The sequence below is a fragment of the Somniosus microcephalus genome, chromosome 23 (genome assembly GCF_052327205.1).
Source record: "Somniosus microcephalus isolate GS21.2 chromosome 23, FLI_Smic_1.0, whole genome shotgun sequence".
Classification (NCBI taxonomy): Eukaryota; Metazoa; Chordata; class Chondrichthyes; order Squaliformes; family Somniosidae; genus Somniosus; species Somniosus microcephalus.
Genome location: NC_141009.1, coordinates 657278 through 678376, shown reverse-complemented (window position 1 = coordinate 678376; position 21099 = coordinate 657278). Strand labels below are relative to the sequence as shown.

At 50.9% G+C, this 21099-nt stretch overlaps 1 protein-coding gene across 7 annotated transcripts in view; it reads left to right on the top strand.

The window, feature by feature from the left end:
- Positions 1-21099, top strand: part of vav2 (vav guanine nucleotide exchange factor 2) — a 271817-nt gene that overhangs the window by 116255 nt on the left and 134463 nt on the right. For all 7 annotated transcript variants that reach the window (XM_085965171.1, XM_085965168.1, XM_085965170.1 and 4 more), the window contains exons 3-6: positions 3177-3235; positions 11990-12055; positions 15659-15761; positions 17735-17833. In XM_085965171.1, coding sequence (XP_085821297.1) covers positions 3177-3235; positions 11990-12055; positions 15659-15761; positions 17735-17833 — 327 coding nt within the window. The remainder of the gene's footprint in view (positions 1-3176; positions 3236-11989; positions 12056-15658; positions 15762-17734; positions 17834-21099) is intronic.

The following is a 21099-nucleotide window of genomic DNA, read 5'->3' as shown; positions in this document are numbered from 1 at the left end:
CTTTGGTTCTTCTGACAATCACCTTAAATCTGTGTCCTCTGGTTCTCGACCCTTCCGCCAATGGGAACAGTTTCTCTCTATCTACTGTGTCCAGACCCCTCATGATTTTGAATACCTCTATCAAATCTCCTCTGCTCCAAGGAGAGCAACCCCAGCCTCTCCAGTCTATCCACGTAACTGAAGTCCCTCATTCCTGGAACCATTCTTGTAAATCTTTTCTGCACCCTCTCTAAGGCCTTCACATCCTTCCTAAAGTGTGGTGCCCAGAATTGGACACAATACTCCAGTTGGGGCCGAACCAGTGTTTTATACAGGTTCATCATAATTTCCACACTTTTGTACTCGGCCTCTATTTATGAAGCCCAGGATCCCGTAAGCCTTTTAAACTGCTTTCTCAACCTGCCCTGCCACCTTCAACGATTTGTGCACATATATCCCAGGTCTCTCTGTTTGTGCACCCCCTTTAGGATCGGACCCTTTAGTTTATATTCCCTCTCCCCATTCTTTCTACCACAATGCATCACTTCACAATTTTCTGCGTTAAATTTAATCTGCCACGTGTCCGCCCATTCCACCAGCCTGTCTGTGTCCTCCTGAAGTCTATCACTCTCCTCCTCACTGTTCACTATACTTCCAAGATTTGTGTCATCTGCAAACTTTGAAACTGTGCCCTGGATACCCAAGTCCAAGTCATTAATATATATCAAGAAAAGCAGTGGTCCTAGAACCGACCCCTGGGAAACACCACTGTATACTTTCCTCCAGTCCGATAAACAACCGTTCACCACTACTCTCTGTTTCCTGTCACTTAGCCAATTCCGTATCCATGCTGCCACTGTCCCTTTGATTCCATGGGCTTCAACTTTGCTGGCAAGCCTATTATGTGGCACTTTATCAAACGCATTTTGGAAATCCATGTACTCTACGTCACCCGCATTGCCCTCATCAACCCTCTGTTACCTAATCCAAAAACGCGATCAAGTTAGTTAAACACGATTTACCTTTAACAAATCCGTGCTGGCTTTCCTTAATTAATCCACACTTGTCCGAGTGACTGTTAACTTTTTCCATGATTATTGTTTCTAAAAGTTTCCCCACTACCGAGGTTAAACTGACTGGCCTGTAGTTGCTGGGTTTATCTTTACACCCTTTTTGAACAATGGTGTAATATTTGCAATTCTCCAGTCCTCTGGCACCACCCCCGTATCTAAGGAGGATTGGAAGATTATGGCCAGTACCTCCATGATTTCCACCATCAATTCCCTCAGCATCCTAGGATGCATCCCATCTACTCCTGGTGATTTATCTACATTAAGTACAGCCAGCCTTTCTAATATCTCTTTATCAATTTTTATCTTATCAAGTGTCTCCACTAACTCCTCCTTCACTATGTCTATGGCACCATCCTCTTCCTTGGTGAAGACAGATGCAAAATACTCATTTAGTACCTCAGCCATACCCTCGGCCCCACCCCTCCTCATTCTACCCTTTTACTATTTATATGCTTATAGAAGACTTTTGGTTTACCTTTTATGTTGGCTGCCATTCTATTCTCATACCCACTCTCTTTGCCCCATATATTTTCTTTTTCACTTCTCCTCTGACCTTTCTATATTTAGCCTGATTCTCAGATGTATTTGAACCTGACCTCTGTCATACGCACTCTTTTTCTGCTTCATCTTATTCTCTATCTCTTTCGTCATCCAGGGAGCCCTGACTTCAGTTGCCCTGCCTTTCCCCCTAGTGGGAATGTACCTCGACTGTACCTGAACTATTTCCTCTTTAAAGGCAGCCCATTGTTCCATTACAGTTTTACCTGCCAATCATTGATCCGTTTACCCGGGCCAGATCCATTCTCATCCCACTGAAGCCGCGGCTGGGGATAGGTGTGGTCACCCCTCCAGGATTGGCCTGGAGTCTCCGGGAATTCAAGATTAATTACCAGGACACAGCAAGCAAACCCAGGAGAAAAATCACAGGGGCTTAAACAAAATGTTGTGTTTATTTTCTCTGAGCACTTGTTGTAAATATTGGACATGGGAAATTGGCCGTTTGACAGTCCAGAATCAACCAATTGGGTAACGGAGAGTGTGTTCATTCTCAAAACCAAAATACTGCGGATGCTGAAAATCTGAAATAGATACAGAAAGTGCTGGAAACACTCAGCGGGTCAGGCAGCACCTGTGGAGAGAGAAACAGAGTTAACGTTTCCGGTCGATGACCTTTCGTCAAAACTGGAACAAGTTAGAGTTGTACCAGATTTTTAAGCAAGTGTCGGGGCAGGGAGAGGGGGAGGAAAGAACAAAAGGGTCGGTCTGTGATAGGGGGGAAGGCGGGAGAGATTAAAGGACCAAAGGGGTGATGGTGCGAGGCAAAAGGAGGTGGTAATGGGAGAAGTGAAGAAACAAAAGATGGTTCTAGAGGAGGTGTAAAGAATGGCAGAATCATCAACAGCTGCTGTGTGAAAAAATGACGGGCCGAGGTTATTATCTGAAACTGTTGAACTCGATGTTGAGTCCAGAGGGCTGTAAAGTGCCTAATCGAAAGATGAGGTGCTGTTCCTCGAGCTTACGCTGAGCTTCATTGGAACAGTGCAAGAGGCCAAGGACGGGGAGGTCTGACTCCAGGAATACATCCAATCAGAGTTGGTGAGCCCCCCCAGGCAGTGATTGGACCCTGGGCCCCTCCTGTGAGACCCTCACTGCCTCGGCACTCAGTGTGGTGTCGTTGGCCAGATCTGGCACACTGTGTCGTGAGGAAACGGTCCTTACGGACAGAGGGCAGCAGCTCACAGCCCGAGCGCAGTGTCCCCCCTCCCCCCCCGAGGCCTAGTCTCCCCCCGAGGCCTGACCTCCCATCCCCTCCCCCCCGAGACCCGGTCTCCCCCCGAGGCCCGGTCTCTCTCCACCCACCCCCCCCCCCTCCCCTCGAGGCCTGGTCTCCCTCCCCCCGAGCCCAGTGTCCCCCCGAGGCCCGGTCTCCTCCCCCCCCGAGGCCCGGTCTCCTCCCCCCCCGAGGCCCGGTCTCCCCCCGAGCCCAGTGTTCCCCCCCCCGAGCCCAGTGTTCCCCCCCCCCCCCCCCCCCTCGTCCCACTGAGGCCTCACCAGCTGTCGGGGAGGGATGGACGACACGGTTCGTGGCCGTTGTTTTAATCCCTCGGTCTCTTTGTGTTGCAGGTTATCTCGGCCATCTCCAGAATCTCCCATCACACCGCTGTCCAGAGCAAAGGCATCAGGTAACCATGGCAACACATTCCATTCCCCGCAGTGAGACTATCTCACTATTTACAGCACTGTTTCTGATCTGTGTATGTGGGAGATAAAGAATAGAAATATGTGTATGGGGGTCCCTGTACGTGTCTGTGTCTGTGTGGGAAGGATGTCTTTATACATAGATACATAGAAGATAGGAGCAGGAGTAGGCCATTCGGCCCTTCGTGCCTGCTCCGCCATTTAATGAGATCATGGCTGATCCTTTAATTCAGTATCCCGTCCCCGCCTTCTCTCCGTAACCCTTAACCCCTTTTGCCCGTAGAAATATATCTAATTCCCTCTTAAATATATTTAATGAGCTGGCGTACACTGCCCTCTGTGGCAATGAGTTCCACAGGTTCACCACTCTCTGAGTGAAGAAATTCCCCCTCATCTCTGTCCTAAATGGTTTAGCCCTTATCCTTAAATTATGTCCTCTAGTTCTGTTCTCACCCGCCAAGGGAAACATTCCTTCTGCATCCAGTCTGTCTAGACCTGTCAGAATTTTATACACTTCTATGAGGTCCCCTCTCAATCTTCTAAACTCCAGTGTGTACATCCCTAAACTACATAGTCTCTCCTCATAGGTCATTCCCGCCATTCCTGGTATCAGCCTGGTGAATCGCCGCTGCACCCCCTCCATGGCAAGAACATCCTTCCTCAGATGAGGCGACCAAAACTGTACACAGTACTCGAGGTGTGGTCTCACCAGTGCCCTGTACAGCTGCAGCAAGGTATCCCTGTTCCTGTATTCTAACCCTTTTGCTATGAAGGCCAGCATACCGTTTGCCTTCTTGACCACCTGTTGCACCTGCATGCTCGCCTTCAGTGACTGGTGTACAAGAACACCCAGGTCTCTCTGTACTTCCCCCTCTCCCAATCTATTGCCATTTAAATAATAATTTGCCCTCCCGTTCCTGCACCCAAGGTGGATAACTTCGCACTTGTCCACATTATAGTGCATCTGCCATTTATCCGCCCAATCGCCCAGTCTGTCCAAATCGCTCTGGAGCTTCCTGGTCTCTTCCTCTGAGCCCACCACACCTCCTAGTTTAGTGTCGTCTGCAAATTTGGAAATGCTGCATCCGACTCCCTGATCCAGGTCATTAATGTAAATTGTGAACAGCTGGGGGCCCAGGACAGATCCCTGTGGTACCCCACTTGTTACTGCCTGCCATTCAGAAAATGAGCCGTTTATTCCAACTCTCTGTTTTCTATCTGACAGCCAGTTCCCTATCCACGCCAAAACTTTCCCCTTTATCCCATGAGCCTCAATTTTCCATGCTAATCTTTTATGTGGGACCTTATCGAAGGCCTTTTGGAAGTCCAGGTACACCACATCTACTGGCTCTCCCCCATCTATTCTACCAGTTACTCCCTCAAAAAATTCCAATAGATTAGTCAAGCACGATTTACCCTTTGTAAATCCATGTTGACTCTGTCCTATCCTGTCCCCATTTGCTAAGTGCTCCGCTATTTCATCCTTAATGATGGACTCCAGCATTTTGCCCACAACTGATGTAAGGCTTACAGGTCTGTAATTACCTGCTTTTTCCCTACCCCCCTTTTTGAATAGTGGGGTAACGTTAGCTACCCTCCAATCCATCGGCACTGTTCCCGAGTCTAATGAATTCTGAAAAATCATCCTTAGTGCATCCGCTATCTCTAGGGCCACCTCCTTCAGTACCCTAGGATGCATGTTATCAGGCCCTGGGGATTTGTCCACCTTCAATCCCTTTAGCTTCCTTAACACCATATCCTTAGAGATATTGATTTGCGTCAGTTCCTCCTTTGCCAATGTCCCTATTTTTCCCGATATCCCAGGGAGGTTTTTTGTGTCTTCCTTCGTAAAGACTGACCCAAAGTATGCATTTAGTTGATCTGCCATTTCCTTATTTCCCATTATATATTCCCCCGTATCTGACTGCAATGGACCAACTTTGGTTTTCACCAGTCTTTTCCTTTTGATATATTTATAAAAGCTTTTGGAGTTAGTTTTTATATATTCCGCCAGCTTGTTTTCGTAAGCTATTTTGCCCCTCTTGATCATGCCCTTTGCCCTCCTTTGCTCTATCTTAAACTGTTCCCAATCTTCCGCTCTGGCGCTTTTTTTGGCTATTTTATACGCCCTATCTTTGGATTTTATGCTGTCTCTAATTTCCCCTGTTATCCACGGTTGAGTCACCTTTTTAGATTTCCTTTTATGCCAGATTGGTATAAACAATTTTTGCAATTTTGTCATTCTATCTTTAAATGTTTGCCATTGTTTATCTACCTCCAGTCCTCTCAGGAACGTTGTCCAATCAGACCTACTCAGTTCCCGTCTCATGGCATCATAATTCCCCTTGTTTAAATTCAGGACCTTAGTCTCTGAGTCAATTTCTTCGCTCTCCATTTCGAGTGAGAAATCGATCATGTTATGATCACTCTGACCCAAGGGTCCCCGTACAACAAGATTACTGATTAGTCCCTTCTCATTGCACAGTACCCAGTCCAATATAGCCTGTTCCCGAGTTGGTTCCTCGACATATTGATCCAGATAACCATCCCTTAAACACTCAAGGAATTCCTCCTCCTCATTATTTTTACTGATTAGGCTAGTCCAATCTATATGTAAGTTAAAGTCACCTATGATGACAGCTGTGCTCTTATTGCACGCTTCTCTAATTTCCCTCGTGATGCCCTCCCTAACCTCTATTTTACTATTTGGAGGCCTATATACCACTCCTATTAATGTTTTTCGCCCCTCGCTATTTCTTAGCTCCACCCATATAGATTCTGTATTAACTGAGTTAATATCCTTCCTTTCAATTGCATTTATCCCCTCTTTTACTAGCAATGCTACCCCTCCTCCCTTTCTTTTTTGTCGATCCTTCCTAAATACTGAATACCCCTGTATGTTAAGCTCCCAGCCCTGCTCACCCTGCAACCATGTTTCCGTAATCCCAATTAGATCATAATTATTAACCTCTATTTCCACAGCTAATTCATCTACCTTGTTCCTGATGCTTCTCGCATTAAGGTATAAAACCCTCAGGCTTTTTTTATGCTCACATTTTTTATGAATTAGTTTGGCCCTTTGTTTTTTGTTCCTCACCCTTTTACCATTTATTTCTGTCTGCCTTTCACTTTCCTCTATTTCACTACATAGGTTTCTAGCCCCCTGCCATACTAGTTTAAATGCTCCCGAACTGCTTTATCAAAAATTACCCCGAGAACATCAGTTCCATCTCTGCACAGGTGTAGACCGTCCCTTTATGTTTGTGTGTGGGGCAGTCCATGTATAGCTCTGCGAATGTCTAAGTGTAGGTGTGTAAACGTGCGTGAGTGTAAGCACCTTGGGGCGTGTGTTACTATGCTGAAGGCCCTATATAAATGCAAGTTGGTGTGTACATAATGTGAGTATCTGTATGTCTGCGCTGCTCCCCCTCAAGGCCAGTATATCCTTCTTGAGGGGCGAGGCCCAGAACTGAACGCAGTCGCTCCAGATGGGGTCTGACCAGAGCTTTATATAAATTGTAACCTAACGTCCTCCCCTTTGTATTCCAGCCCTTCGAGATAAAGCCCAATGTTCCATCAGCCTTTTTGATTGCTTTTTCTACCTGTCCACGAACTTTGCTCCCCCACAGTCCCCAGCTTCTCGCCATTTAGAAAATACTCTGATCAATCTTTCTTGAGTCCAGTGGATGACCTCAGTCTTCCCCACATTGAACTCTATCTGTCACAGTTTTGCCCACTCACTGAATCTAGCAATGTCCCTTTGCAACTTTCTGCTCCCATCGACACCATTCACTGTCCCTTCTAGCTTACTGTCGTCAGCAAGTCTAGATATACGGCTCTCTATTCCTCCATCCAAGTCATTGATAAATATAGTGAAAAGCTGAGGCCCCAGTACAGATCGCTGGGGGACACCACCAGTCACATCCTGCCAATCAGCGTACTTTCCCTTTATCCCCACTCTCTGCCTCCCACCTCCCCACCAATTCCCGACCCAAGTCAAAAGACTCCCTCCAATTCCGTGCATTCTCAGTTTTGCCAGTAATCTCTTGTGTGGAACCTTATCGATGCCTCTGGAAGCCCACTTAGACAACAGCTATAGACACTCCCTTACCCACCTCATCAGTGACCTCAAAATATTCAACATGATGATCAGCTCATACCTGCTCAAGTGTAGAGTGCGGCAGGTTAGAGAGTGAGAAAACACCGAAACATTGACTGCCAGTCAGATCAACACACATTCAGATGTTGGGAATTAAATCCCTGGGGAGAAACTCCTTTCACACGTGACTGTAGTTCTCAGCTGTTCGCTGCTATTTAAAGAAACTGCCCTCTGTGTGAGTCAGACTTCCTCAGCGACTTCCACCTGTCAGGAAGGATCAATCCATTTGTATTTGATTGAGTGAACTCGCTTGCACCGACAGTTCCAACACTTGGCACTCTAACTGTCTTATTCTGTGCGACAGGGTAAAATACGGCATGTTTCACAGACTTTTAGATTATTTGGGTGAGTGCGCAATGCTGTAACTTGCTGTAACCACTCAGGGCTCCGACTAAGAGAGAATTCTGCTTTGGCTCAGGAAGTAAGTGCAGTGCAGCACTCCCTCCCACAGTCGGGGCAGCACTGAGCGAGTACCGCACTGTCGGAGGGTCAGTATTGAGGGAGCGCCGCACTGTCGGAGGGTCAGTACTGAGGGAGTGCTGCACTGTCGGAGGGGAAGTACTGAGGGAGCGCTACACTGTCGGAGGGGCAGTACTGAGGGAGCGCCGCACTGTCGGAGGGGCAGTACTGAGGGAGCGCCGCACTGTCGGAGGAGCAGTACTGAGGGAGCGCTGCACTGTCGGAGGGGCAGTACTGAGGAAGTGCTGCACTGAGGGAGGGCAGTACTGAGGGAGCGCTGCACTGTCGGAGGGGCAGTACTGAGGGAGCGCCGCACTGTCGGAGGGGCAGTACTGAGGGAGCGCCGCACTGTCGGAGGGGCAGTACTGAGGGAACGCTGCACTGTCGTAGGTGCCATCTTTCAGACGAGACGTTAAACCGAGGCCCTGCCTGCCCTCTCAGGTGGATGTAAAGGATCCCATGGCATTATTTGGAACAAGAGCAGGGAAGTTCTCCCCGGTGTCCTGGGGCCAATATTTATAACTCAACCAACATCACTAAAACAGATTATCTGGTCATTATTACACAGCTGTTTGTGGGAGCTTGCTGTGCGCAAATTAGCTGCCGCATTTCCTACATTACAGCAGTGACCACACTTCATTGGCTGTGAAGCGCTTTGGGACATCCTGAGGTTGTGAAAGGCGCTATAGAAATGCAAGTCTTTCTTTCCCACTAATCACGACTCCCCTCTGTAATACTTAACTGCCTTCTCTCCACCCACATCTCCTTCACACCACTCACTCTATCTTCCCCGCTTTCCCACACACTGGTATCTGCTTTACTATCTCAACTCTTTCCTGTACGGTACACTTCCTGCGAGTGTCATTGCACTTCCTGTGACACCTCTCCCTTCGCACTTTGTGAATCACACCCTTTGATTCTTCCCTGCAGCTCCCTGTGAGCACTGCCATGGGAGGTGTGCCAGTGGCTGTATAAATGTGCCTGCCCTTTACTGCATTGCCCCTCCTTGAGCCTGTGGGTGAGGCTGGTGTCACTGGAAGATCTTCAGGTTTTGATTAAACCAAACCCTTGAGCTCTGTGAATCAAACTGACATTGAAGCGTTTAGTGAAATGACGGACTCAATGATGAGTGGAAGCTGGACTCGGAGAGAATGCGTGACGCAACTGGGCAGCCGGCGAGCATCCTGTCATTAGAGGCAGCTATCGGAGGGGCGACACGCAAGCTGGTCCCCTGCGATAAATCTATCTCAGCAACACACAACCAGCGAAAGGGATTCTCAATTGATTGCACACTACATTCTTTCTGTTTGTCACCCACAACCCTGGTCGCACAAAATAAACCATCGACACAGAATAGATTCTCCTCTCTGCTCATCACCGGTTTAATTTTAATCAGCACTGTGTGTGAGAGTCGTTCAGGGTTCAAGCTATGCACAGAGACTGGGAGTACGGTCTAGCTGGTCTAACAGGCTGATCATGCTCCACTGTGTTGAGCTCTAACACTCATCATAGCATCACTCAGTTACTGAATCCATGGTCAAGGGTGTGTGTAGTGCACAGGGATATCGCGCTGTGTACAGGGTGTGTGTACAGGGATATCGCACTGTGTACAGGGCGGGTGTACAGGGATATCGCGCTGTGTACAGGGCGTGTGTACAGGGATATTGCACTGTGTACAGGGCGGGTGTACAGGGATATCGCGCTGTGTACAGGGCGTGTGTACAGGGATATCGTGCAGTGTGCAGGGTGTGTGTACAGGGATATCGTGCTGTGTACAGGGCGTGTGTACAGGGATATCGCGCTGTGTACAGGGCGGGTGTACAGGGACATCGCGCTGTGTACAGGGCGTGTGTACAGGGACATCGCGCTGTGTACAGGGTGTATGTACAGGAATATCGCGCTGTGTACAGGGTGTGTGTACAAGGATATCGCGCTGTGTGCAGGGTGTGTGTACAGGGATATCGCACTGTGTACAGGGATATCGCGCTGTGTACAGGGCGTGTGTACAGGGATATCGCGCTGTGTGCCAGGCGTGTATACAGGGATATCGCGCTGTGTACAGGGATATCGCGCTGTGGACAGGGCGTGTGTACAGGGATATCACGCTGTGTACAGGGATATCGTGCTGTGTACAGGGCATGTGTACAGTGATATCGTGCTGTGTACAGGGCGTGTGTACAGGGATATCGCGCTGTGTGCAGGGCGTGTGTACAGGGATATCGCGCTGTGTACAGGGCGTGTGTACAGGGATATTGCGTTGTGTACAGGGATATCGTGCTGTGTACAGGGCGTGTGTACAGTGATATCGTGCTGTGTACAGGGCGTGTGTACAGTGATATCGTGCTGTGTACAGGGCGTGTGTACAGTGACATCGTGCTGTGTACAGGGCGTGTGTACAGGGATATTGTGCTGTGTACAGGGATATCGCATTGTGTACAGGGATATCGTGCTGTGTACAGGGCGGGTGTACAGGGATATCGTGCTGTGTACAGGGCGTGTGTACAGGGATATCGCGCTGTGTACAGGGCGTGTGTACAGGGATATCGCACTGTACAGGGCGTGTGTACAGGGATATCGTGCTGTGTACAGGGCATGTGTACAAGGATATCGTGCTGTGTACAGGTGTGTGTACAGGGATATCGCACTGTGTAAAGGGTGTGTACAGGGATATCGCGCTGTGTACAGGGCGGGTGTACAGGGATATCGTGCTGTGTACAGGGTGTGTGTACAGGGATATCGTGCTGTGTACAGGGCGGGTGTACAGGGATATCGCGCTGTGTACAGGGCGTGTGTACAGGGATATCGCGCTGTGTACAGGGTGTGTGTACAGGGATATCGCGCTGTGTACAGGGTGTGTGTACAGGGATATCGCGCTGTGTACAGGGTGTGTGTACAGGGATATCGCGCTGTGTGCAGGGTGTGTGTACAGGGATATCGCACTGTGTATAGGGTGTGTGTACAGGGATATCGCACTGTGTACAGGGCGTGTGTACAGCCATATCGCACTGTGTACAGGGCGTGTGTACAGGGATATCGCGCTGTGTACAGGGCGGGTGTACAGGGACATCGCGCTGTGTACAGGGCGTGTGTACAGGGACATCGCGCTGTGTCCAGGGTGTATGTACAGGAATATCGCGCTGTGTACAGGGTGTGCGTACAAGGATATCGCGCTGTGTGCAGGGCGTGTGTACAGGGATATCGCACTGTGTACAGGGATATCGCGCTGTGTACAGGGCGTGTGTACAGGGATATCGCGCTGTGTGCCGGGCGTGTGTACAGGGATATCGCGCTGTGTACAGGGATATCGCGCTGTGTACAGGGCGTGTGTACAGGGATATCGCGCTGTGTACAGGGATATCGTGCTGTGTACAGGGCATGTGTACAGTGATATCGTGCTGTGTACAGGGCGTGTGTACAGGGATATCGTGCTGTGTACAGGGCGTGTGTACAGGGATATTGCGCTGTGTACAGGGCGTGTGTACAGGGATATTGCGTTGTGTACAGGGATATCGTGCTGTGTACAGGGCGTGTGTACAGTGATATCGTGCTGTGTACAGGGCGTGTGTACAGTGATATCGTGCTGTGTACAGGGCGTGTGTACAGTGATATCGTGCTGTGTACAGGGCGTGTGTACAGGGATATTGTGCTGTGTACAGGGATATCGCATTGTGTACAGGGATATCGTGCTGTGTACAGGGCGGGTTTACAGGGATATCGTGCTGTGTACAGGGCGTGTGTACAGGGATATCGCGCTGTGTACAGGGCGTGTGTACAGGGATATCGCACTGTACAGGGCGTGTGTACAGGGATATCGTGCTGTGTACAGGGCATGTGTACAAGGATATCGTGCTGTGTACAGGGTGTGTGTACAGGGATATCGCACTGTGTAAAGGGTGTGTGTACAGGGATATAGCGCTGTGTACAGGGCTTGTGTACAGGGCCTCACAGGCTGCACTGTGCTCCCATGTTTTCTGTCTGTGGGTGTCGTGAGGTGGGAGCATTGACCTTGAGATTCATCAGCTCCTCAGATCCTCCCAATGCAGTTTACAGCCATAGATTATGCTAGAGGTGTGGGACGAGCGTTTGGTTTTAACGGTGTTGCTTTGTCTGTCTTTGCCAGGCCCTTCCCCTCGGAGGAGACTGCGGTGGATGATGATGTATATCGCAGCCTGGAGGAGCTGGCAGAGTGAGTCACAGCAATAACTTCTCTTACATTGCTTATTAAAGGGTGTGGGGAGTGAGGGAGAGCGTGGGATTAGACTGGGTGGGATATTAAAGGGTATGGGGAGTGAGGGGGAGAGTGGGATTAGACTGGGTGGGATATTAAAGGGTGTGGGGAGTGAGGGGGAGAGTGGGATTAGACTGGGTGGGACATTAAAGACTACACGATAACATCAACAAGTTCCATCCCACCATCAAACTCACCATGGACTACGCCTCAGAATCGGTTTCATTCTTGGACACACGAATCTCCATCAAAGACGGACACCTCAGCACTTCACTCTACCGCAAGCCCACGGACAACCTCACGATGCTCCACTTCTCCAGCTTCCACCCTAACCACATAAAAGAAGCCATCCCCTATGGACAAGCCCTGCGAATACACAGGATCTGCTCAGATGAGGAGGAACACGATGGACACCTACAGACGCTGAAAGACGCCCTCGTAAGAACGGGATATGACGCTCGACTCGTTGATCGACAGATCCAACGGGCCACAGCGAAAAATCGCATAGACCTCCTCAGAAGACAAACACGGGACACAACCAACAGAGTACCCTCCGTCGTCCAGTACTTCCCCGGAGCGGAGAAACTGCGCCATGTTCTTCGCAGCCTTCAACATGTCATCGATGACGACGAACACCTCGCTATGCCATCCCCACGCCTCCACTACTCGCCTTCAAACAGCCGCTTAACTTCAAACAGACCATCGTTTGCAGCAAATTACCCAGCTTTCAGGAGAACAGCGACCACGACACCACACAACCCTGCCACGGCAACCTCCGCAAGACATGCCAGATCATCAACACAGATACCATGATCATACGTGAGGACACCACCCACCAGGTACATGGTACATACTCATGTGACTCGGCCAACGTTGTCTACCTCATACGTTGCAGGAAAGGATGCCCCGGAGCATGGTACTTCGGCGAGACCATGCAGCCACTGCAACAACGGATGAATGGACACCGCACAACAATCGCCAGGCAGGAGTGTTCCCTCCCAGTCGGGGAACACTTCAGCAGTCAAGGACATTCAGCCTCCGATCTTCGGGTAAGCATTCTCCAAGGCGGCCTTCGAGACACACGACAATGCAAAATCGTCGAGCAGAAACTGATAGCCAAGTTCCGCACCCATGAGGACGGCCTCAACCGGGATCTTAGGTTCATGTCACGCTACATGTAACCCCACCTGACGTAGAGTCATCCAGACTCGAGTCGTCGTTGGCTTGTTCTCTCTGCACAGATGCGGCCGGACCTGCTGTGATTTCCAGCAAAAAAATTTTTTTTGTTTGTTTTTTGTTTTTCATACAGACCCCAGCATCTGCAACATTTGACCCCTTGTGACCCCACCTCATGGTTCTTTGATTTAATGTTTTCCTGACTGACCTGTTTGGACACCATCCACACCTTTGATTGCTCTGATTATCTCTCTGCCGAGGTGCGATAAAGGGCAGTTAGAAAGATTACCTGTAATCATCTGGCAGTGTTCTCTGACTATATATGCTGTGCCTATATGCATCTCTTCACTTCACCTGACGAAGGAGCAGCGCTCCGAAAGCTTGTGATTTCAAATAAAGTTGTTGGACTATAACCTGGTGTTGTGTGACTTCTCAGGGATATTAAAGAGTGAGGGGGAGAGTGGGATTAGACTGGGTGGGATATTAAAGGCTGTGAGGGGAGAGTGGGATTAGACTGGGTGGGATATTAAAGGGTGCGGGGAGTGAGGGGGAGAGTGGGATTAGACTGGGTGGGATATTAAAGGGTAGGGGGAGTGAGGGGGGGAGTGGTATTAGACTGGGTGGGATATTAAAGGGTGCGAGGAGTGAGGGGGAGAGTGGGATTAGACTGGGTGGGATATTAAAGGGTGTGGGGAGTGAGGGGGAGAGTGGGATTAGACTGGGTGGGATATTAAAGGGTGTGGGGAGTGAGGGGGAGAGTGGGATTAGACTGGGTGGGATATTAAAGGGTACGGGGGAGTGAGGGGCAGAGTGGGATTAGACTGGGTGGGATATTAAAAGCTGCGGGGAGTGAGGGGGAAAGTGGGATTAGACTGGGTGGGATAATGAAGGGTAGAGGGAGTGAGCGGGAGAGTGGGATTAGACTGGGTGGGATATTAAAGGGTGCGGGGAGTGAGGGGGAGAGTGGGATTAGACTGGGTGGGATATTAAAGGGTACGGGGAGTGAGGGGGAGAGTGGGATTAGACTGGGTGGGATATTAAAGGGTACGGGGAGTGAGGGGGAGAGTGGAATTAGACTGGGTGGGATATTAAAGGGTACGGGGAGTGAGGGGGAGAGTTTGATAGTCAACCGCACTGTTGTGAAGAATCTAATCTGTTGAAGTATTGTGAATAAACGCACTCAACTTTGCAGAATCAAATATCAGAGCGGGACATTGGAGGCAGACAGATTCTCGGTTCCCGGGTTTGCATCGGGGTATGAGATGGGAGTTGGTGTACCCTACTGCGAGTCAGTGTCTGTGGAACCTGTACCCCAGTGAGAGTCAGTGTCTGTGGAACCCGTACCCCAGTGAGAGTCAGTGTCTGTGGAACCCGTACCCCAGTGAGAGTCAGTGTCTGTGGAACCCGTACCCCAGTGAGAGTCAGTGTCTGTGGAACCCGTACCCCAGTGAGAGTCAGTGTCTGTGGAACCTATACCCCAGTGAGGGTTGGTGCCTGTGGAACCCGTACCCCAGTGAGAGTCAGTGTCTGTGGAACCCGTACCCCAGTGAGAGTCAGTGTCTGTGGAACCCGTACCCCAGTGAGAGTCAGTGTCTGTGGAACCAGTAACCCAGTGAGAGTCAGTGTCTGTGGAACCCGTACCCCAGTGAGAGTCAGTGTCTGTGGAACCCGTACCCCAGTGAGAGTCATTGTCTGTGCAACCCGTACCCCAGTGAGAGTCAGTGTCTGTGGAACCCATACCCCAGTGAGAGTCAGTGTCTGTGGAACCTGTACCCCAATGAGAGTCAGTGTCTGTGGAACCCGTACCCCAGTGAGAGTCAGTGTCTGTGGAACCCGTACCCCAGTGAGAGTCAGTGTCTGTGGAACCCGTACCCCAGTGAGAGTCAGTGTCTGTGGAACCCGTGCCCCAGTGAGAGTCAGTGTCTGTGGAACCCGTACCCCAGTGAGAGCCAGTGTGTGGAACCCGTACCCCAGTGAGAGTCAGTGTCTGTGGAACCCGTACCCCAGTGAGAGACAGTGTCTGTGGAACCCGTACCCCAGTGAGAGTCAGTGTCTGTGGAACCCGTACCCCAGTGAGAGCCAGTGTCTGGAACCCGTACCCCAGTGAGAGACAGTGTCTGTGGAACCCGTACCCCAGTGAGAGTCAGTGTCTGTGGAACCCGTACCCCAGTGAGAGTCAGTGTCTGTGGAACCCGTACCCCAGTGAGAGCCAGTGTGTGGAACCCGTACCCCAGTGAGAGTCAGTGTCTGTGGAACCCGTACCCCAGTGAGAGTCAGTGTCTGTGGAACCCGTACCCCAGTGAGAGTCGTTTTCCCATATCTTAGTCTCCCAATCCCGGGCCTGTCTTCCAGCCACAGTCCTTCTGATATGTTTTATTTTTATAGTGAGCATGATCTGGGAGAGGATATCTACGATTGTGTTCCGTGTGAAGATGACGGTGATGATATTTACGAGGATATCATCAAAGTGGAAGTTCGACAACCGATGGTAAATCCTTTCATCTCATGCTTCGCACAAACTAATGGAGTCTGGGGGAGCGGGTGTTCATCAGCCAGTTAGGATCCTGAGTGTTAATCAGGAGCAGCATAGCAGGCGCGGTGTGAGGGGAGTGGAGGGCAGTCCTTGGAGCCTTTTGCTTTGCTGGGATCTCTGGCCCTTTCACCTCCCCTCGCCTCGCCTCGCCTCTCCCCTCCCCTGCCCTCCCCCAGCAGTAAGGCTGAAATCCGGATGCTGGAGTGGCGATGAGAGGGGTAGGTTGTGTCGGGTCCTGGGTGCAATGCAATGTCACTGCCCTGTGAAGATGTGGTTTGCCTGTTCCCTGAATTTGAGGCTGAGGAGATTTATAAGCTGTGATTAGATCAGGTGTTCCATTGCGCGGGAGCGAGGCCCAGACTGCCCTTTATTTGATGTATGGGGTGAATGGTGTCACTGCTGTTAATTTACCAGAGCTCTTTATGTTTCTGATGCTGCAGATTAGGTATATGCAGGTAAGACACGGCATGCAGTTATTCCCCACGCCTGCCAATCCTCTCCTAACTTCATCTTCCTGATTCACCCTTACTACTTTGTTCTTAATCAGGTCATTTTAAAATGTGGTTTGTGTTCTGTATCTGAGAAACTTTGCATGTGAATCGGAACAGTCCTTGGACACGACCCCTGGACACGGTCCAGTGTGACCGACAGTCCCTGGACACGGTCCAGTGTGGCCGACAGCCCCTGGACACGGTCCAGTGTGGCCGACAGCCCCTGGACACGGTCCAGTGTGGCCGACAGCCCCTGGACACGGTCCAGTGTGGCCGACAGCCCCTGGACACGGTCCAGTGTGGCCGACAGCCCCTGGACACGGTCCAGTGTGGCCGACAGCCCCTGGACACGGTCCAGTGTGGCCGACAGCCCCTGGACACGGTCCAGTGTGGCCGACAGCCCCTGGACACGGTCCAGTGTGGCCGACAGCCCCTGGACACGGTCCAGTGTGGCCGACAGCCCCTGGACACGGTCCAGTGTGGCCGACAGCCCCTGGACACGGTCCAGTGTGGCCGACAGCCCCTGGACACGGTCCAGTGTGGCCGACAGCCCCTGGACACGGTCCAGTGTGGCCGACAGCCCCTGGACACGGTCCAGTGTGGCCGACAGCCCCTGGACACGGTCCAGTGTGGCCGACAGCCCCTGGACACGGTCCAGTGTGGCCGACAGCCCCTGGACACGGTCCAGTGTGGCCGACAGCCCCTGGACACGGTCCAGTGTGGCCGACAGCCCCTGGACACGGTCCAGTGTGGCCGACAGCCCCTGGACACGGTCCAGTGTGGCCGACAGCCCCTGGACACGGTCCAGTGTGGCCGACAGCCCCTGGACACGGTCCAGTGTGGCCGACAGCCCCTGGACACGGTCCAGTGTGGCCGACAGCCCCTGGACACGGTCCAGTGTGGCCGACAGCCCCTGGACACGGTCCAGTGTGGCCGACAGCCCCTGGACACGGTCCAGTGTGGCCGACAGCCCCTGGACACGGTCCAGTGTGGCCGACAGCCCCTGGACACGGTCCAGTGTGGCCGACAGCCCCTGGACACGGTCCAGTGTGGCCGACAGCCCCTGGACACGGTCCAGTGTGGCCGACAGCCCCTGGACACGGTCCAGTGTGGCCGACAGCCCCTGGACACGGTCCAGTGTGGCCGACAGCCCCGAGTATTCCCCTCGCTGTTGATCTTCACATCCCAGTCTTGGTGAATCATCTCACACAACTTCCAGTTAAAGAAAGAATTCCACAGAACAGCTGTGACATCTTCTGATACCTTCTACATTCCCAGGTCACGTCTCCCCGCCTCCCCCCAGACCTTGTTCCATCTCCTGGGAACCGTCCCCTCACCCCCTCTCCATTTTGCTCCCTCATGCCCCCGTCCCACGCGCCCTCGCCCCGCACTAGACTGTGATGCCATCATTAACGAGGTGTTTTGGGTCTTTAACAGAAGCTGGGAATGACGGAGGACGACAAGCGGAACTGCTGCCTGCTGGAGATCCAAGAAACGGAGGCCAAGTATTACAAAACGCTCGAGGACATCGAGAAGGCAAGTGTCACCGCCCGTCCGAACCCCCCACCGCCCGTCCCACCCCCCCACCGCCCGTTCGACCCCCCATCAAAGACTGGTGTGGGAGAAATGGGTTTCAATTCCTGGGGCACTGGCACCAGTACTGGGGAAAGTGGGATCTGTATCGTTGGGACGGTCTTCACCTGAATCGTGTTGGGACCAGTGTTATGGCGAGTCGTATAACTAGGGTGGTAGAGAGGGCTTTAAACTAAATATTCGGGGGCATGGGATCAAATTTGGGACGATGTGGTAATTCAAAGATTAGAGACAAGGCAATAGAGACAGGTATTAATATGGTAAATGATAAAGAGACCGTGACAGGAAGGGATAGAGAGTACAAATCTAAGAGTAAATCAACAGATAAGGCTAGAGGTTATAAAAATAATAAAAGGACAAAACTAAAGGCTCTGCATCTGAATGCACGTCGCATTCGAAACAAAACAGATGAACTGATAGCGCAAATAGAAATAAATAAATATGATCTGATAGCCATTACAGAAACATGGCTGCAGGATGACATAGATTGAGACCTGAGTATTGAAGGGCACATGACATTTAGGAAGGACAGGAAGGTGGGAAAAGGTGGAGGGGTGGCTCTGTTCATTAATGATGGTATTAGCACAATAGAGAGATGACCTAAGTTCAGGAAGCCAGGATGTAGAAGTGGTTTGGGTAGAGATGAGAAATAATAATGGCAAGAAGTCACTTGTGGGAGTGGTGTACAGTAACCACATGGTAGGATGGAGTATAAAGGAAGAAATAATGGGAGCTTGTCAGAAGGGTACTGTAATGTATATACCTTTAAGGGGGGGAACTATGTTTTACATCTCATGTATACTGCAGTACCGGCAGTGAGTAATCTGTACAGATCAGTTGCAGTGTGAGCCACGTTGAGTAAACACCCGTTGTACTGTTCTCCGCAGTCTGTGTCTTATTATACACGGACGCAACATTGGCGACGAGGCAGGTTCGAACCTACCTGCAACTCTGCATCACCTCCCGGGGATTCGTTCCTGGAGATCAGTGGATTGGAGGTCAAGGCCAGAGACTCGGGCGTCGACCACAGGCAACCGCCCAGTCATCCAGCAGAGACTCGAGAATTGCGGGGGAGGCTGTCGAGAGCCAGGCTTGGCTTTCCAGTCGAGGTGGTCCAGCGAAACAGGCTGGGAACAGGTAGTGCGCAAACCCTTCCCGGACAGCGGCGGGGTAGAGCCCGACTGAGCGGCACAGCAAAGGGCCGAGCAGCGTCGACGGGGGAGAGAGAGAGAGAGGGCAGGGCGCAGCCGGTGTTCAGGGGCCGAGCAGCGTCGGAGAGAGGGAGAGAGAGACGCGCAGAAACCCGCGAGGCGCCGCCATTGCCACGAGGACCGCCGAGAGCGGCGTTGGCAGCAGCGCAGGAGAAGCGCGCGAAACCTACAGGGCGCCGCCATTGCCACGAGAACCGCCGGGAGCGGCGTTGGCAGCAGCGGGGGAGGAAGGAAAGCGCGGGAGACGCCATTTTAAGCCATTGGGAGACGCCATTTTAAACCACACCCAAAATGCCGAAGAGTGGCAGTATCACCGCATTTGACAATGAAGTCGAAGATTGGACTACATATGTCGAACGAATAGGCAAATGAGGTGTCAGATGACAAGAAAGCGTCGGTATTGTTAAATTTAATGGGTGCAAAGACGTATGGTTTATTACGAAATCTAGTAACCCCAACGAAGCCAATGGACAAGAGTTTTGAAGACATAGTAATGATACTAAAGGAACATTTAAACCCCACACCGCTGCTGATAGCAGAAAGATTCAAGTTTCACAAACGGAACCAGCATAAGGATGAAAGCAATGCTGATTATTTATCAAAACTGCACAAACTATCGAAATACTGCCAGTTTGAAGCGGGCCTGGCAGATACCTTAAGGGACAAGTTTGTGTGTGGGCTTCAAAGTGAAGGAACCCAGAAACGGCTTTTATCTGAAAAGGACCTTAAGCTGGAAAAGGCTTTCAGCATTGCGGTATCATATGAAGCAGCAGCACGGGGCGCTGCAGAGATACAACAGAGACCGCAAGAATATGGCACAAACGAAATGTCATATGGAACAGAGAAGTGCTATCGCTGCGGCAGAACAACACACGACCAGAATGATTGCTGGTTCAAAGACAAAGTGTGCAGACAGTGTGGAAAAGTAGGACACATAGCATGAGTCTGCAGGTCGGGAAAGAAAACCAGCAATAAGAAACCTACCAAAGGAAAGTACAAGAAGGTACATAAGATGACGGGTAATAGTTCAGACGAACAAAAGAGTGATAACGACTCTGAAAGCAGGGAACTGAGTTGTCTGAAACTACATAATGTGATCACAACGGAGGATCACCGAACCATTTGGGTCACTCTCAAGATAGCAGGAGTCCAGGTAAAGATGGAATTGGACACAGGATCAGCCCTAACAGTCATAAACCGACAGGACTACGAGCGGCTATTCTCACACATACCCTTGAGAGACACAAAAATTATTTTGAAGACGTACACGGGGCAAAAAGTCTACCCCAAAGGAAAAATAAGGGTGACCGTTATATATAACGGTAAGGAAACACCAAAACTAGACCTGTATGTATTGCAAGATGGAGGACCACCATTACTGGGACGTGAATGGATCCGGAAAAACAACTGGATTGGCATTCCATACAGGCACTGACTGTGGCTGACAAAAAGGATGACGACGTCACACCTGGGCTACTGTCAAAGATCCTAACTGACGCGAAAGAAGTGTTCCAGCAAGGACTCGGAACACTAAAAGGCATGACAGCGACAATTAAAATCGAAGAAAACGCAAGCCCAAAATTTTTTAAGGCCAGACCGGTACCTTATGCGATCCGCCCAGCTGTCGAAGCAGAGCTGGAGAGTCTGGAACGTTCAGGTGTACTGTCCAAGGTAGACTGGAGCGAGTGGGCTACACCTATTGTCCCTGTGATGAAAAAGTCATTGAGCAGCACGCCTGGGGAACCAAGGAAGGTTCGCATCTGTGGGGTCTTTAAGGTAACAGTGAACCTGGTCCTTCACACCGTACAATATCCACTTCCGCAGATTGAAGATATTTTCGCCTCGCTATCTGGAGGGAAACGCTTCACTAAGATTGATCTGGCCCAGGCGTATCTGCAAATGGAGGTAGAAGAAGCATCAAAAAAATACCTCACAATCAACACCCATAAAGGTCTCTACCAATACAACCGGCTGGTATTCGAGGTAGCATCAGGTCCG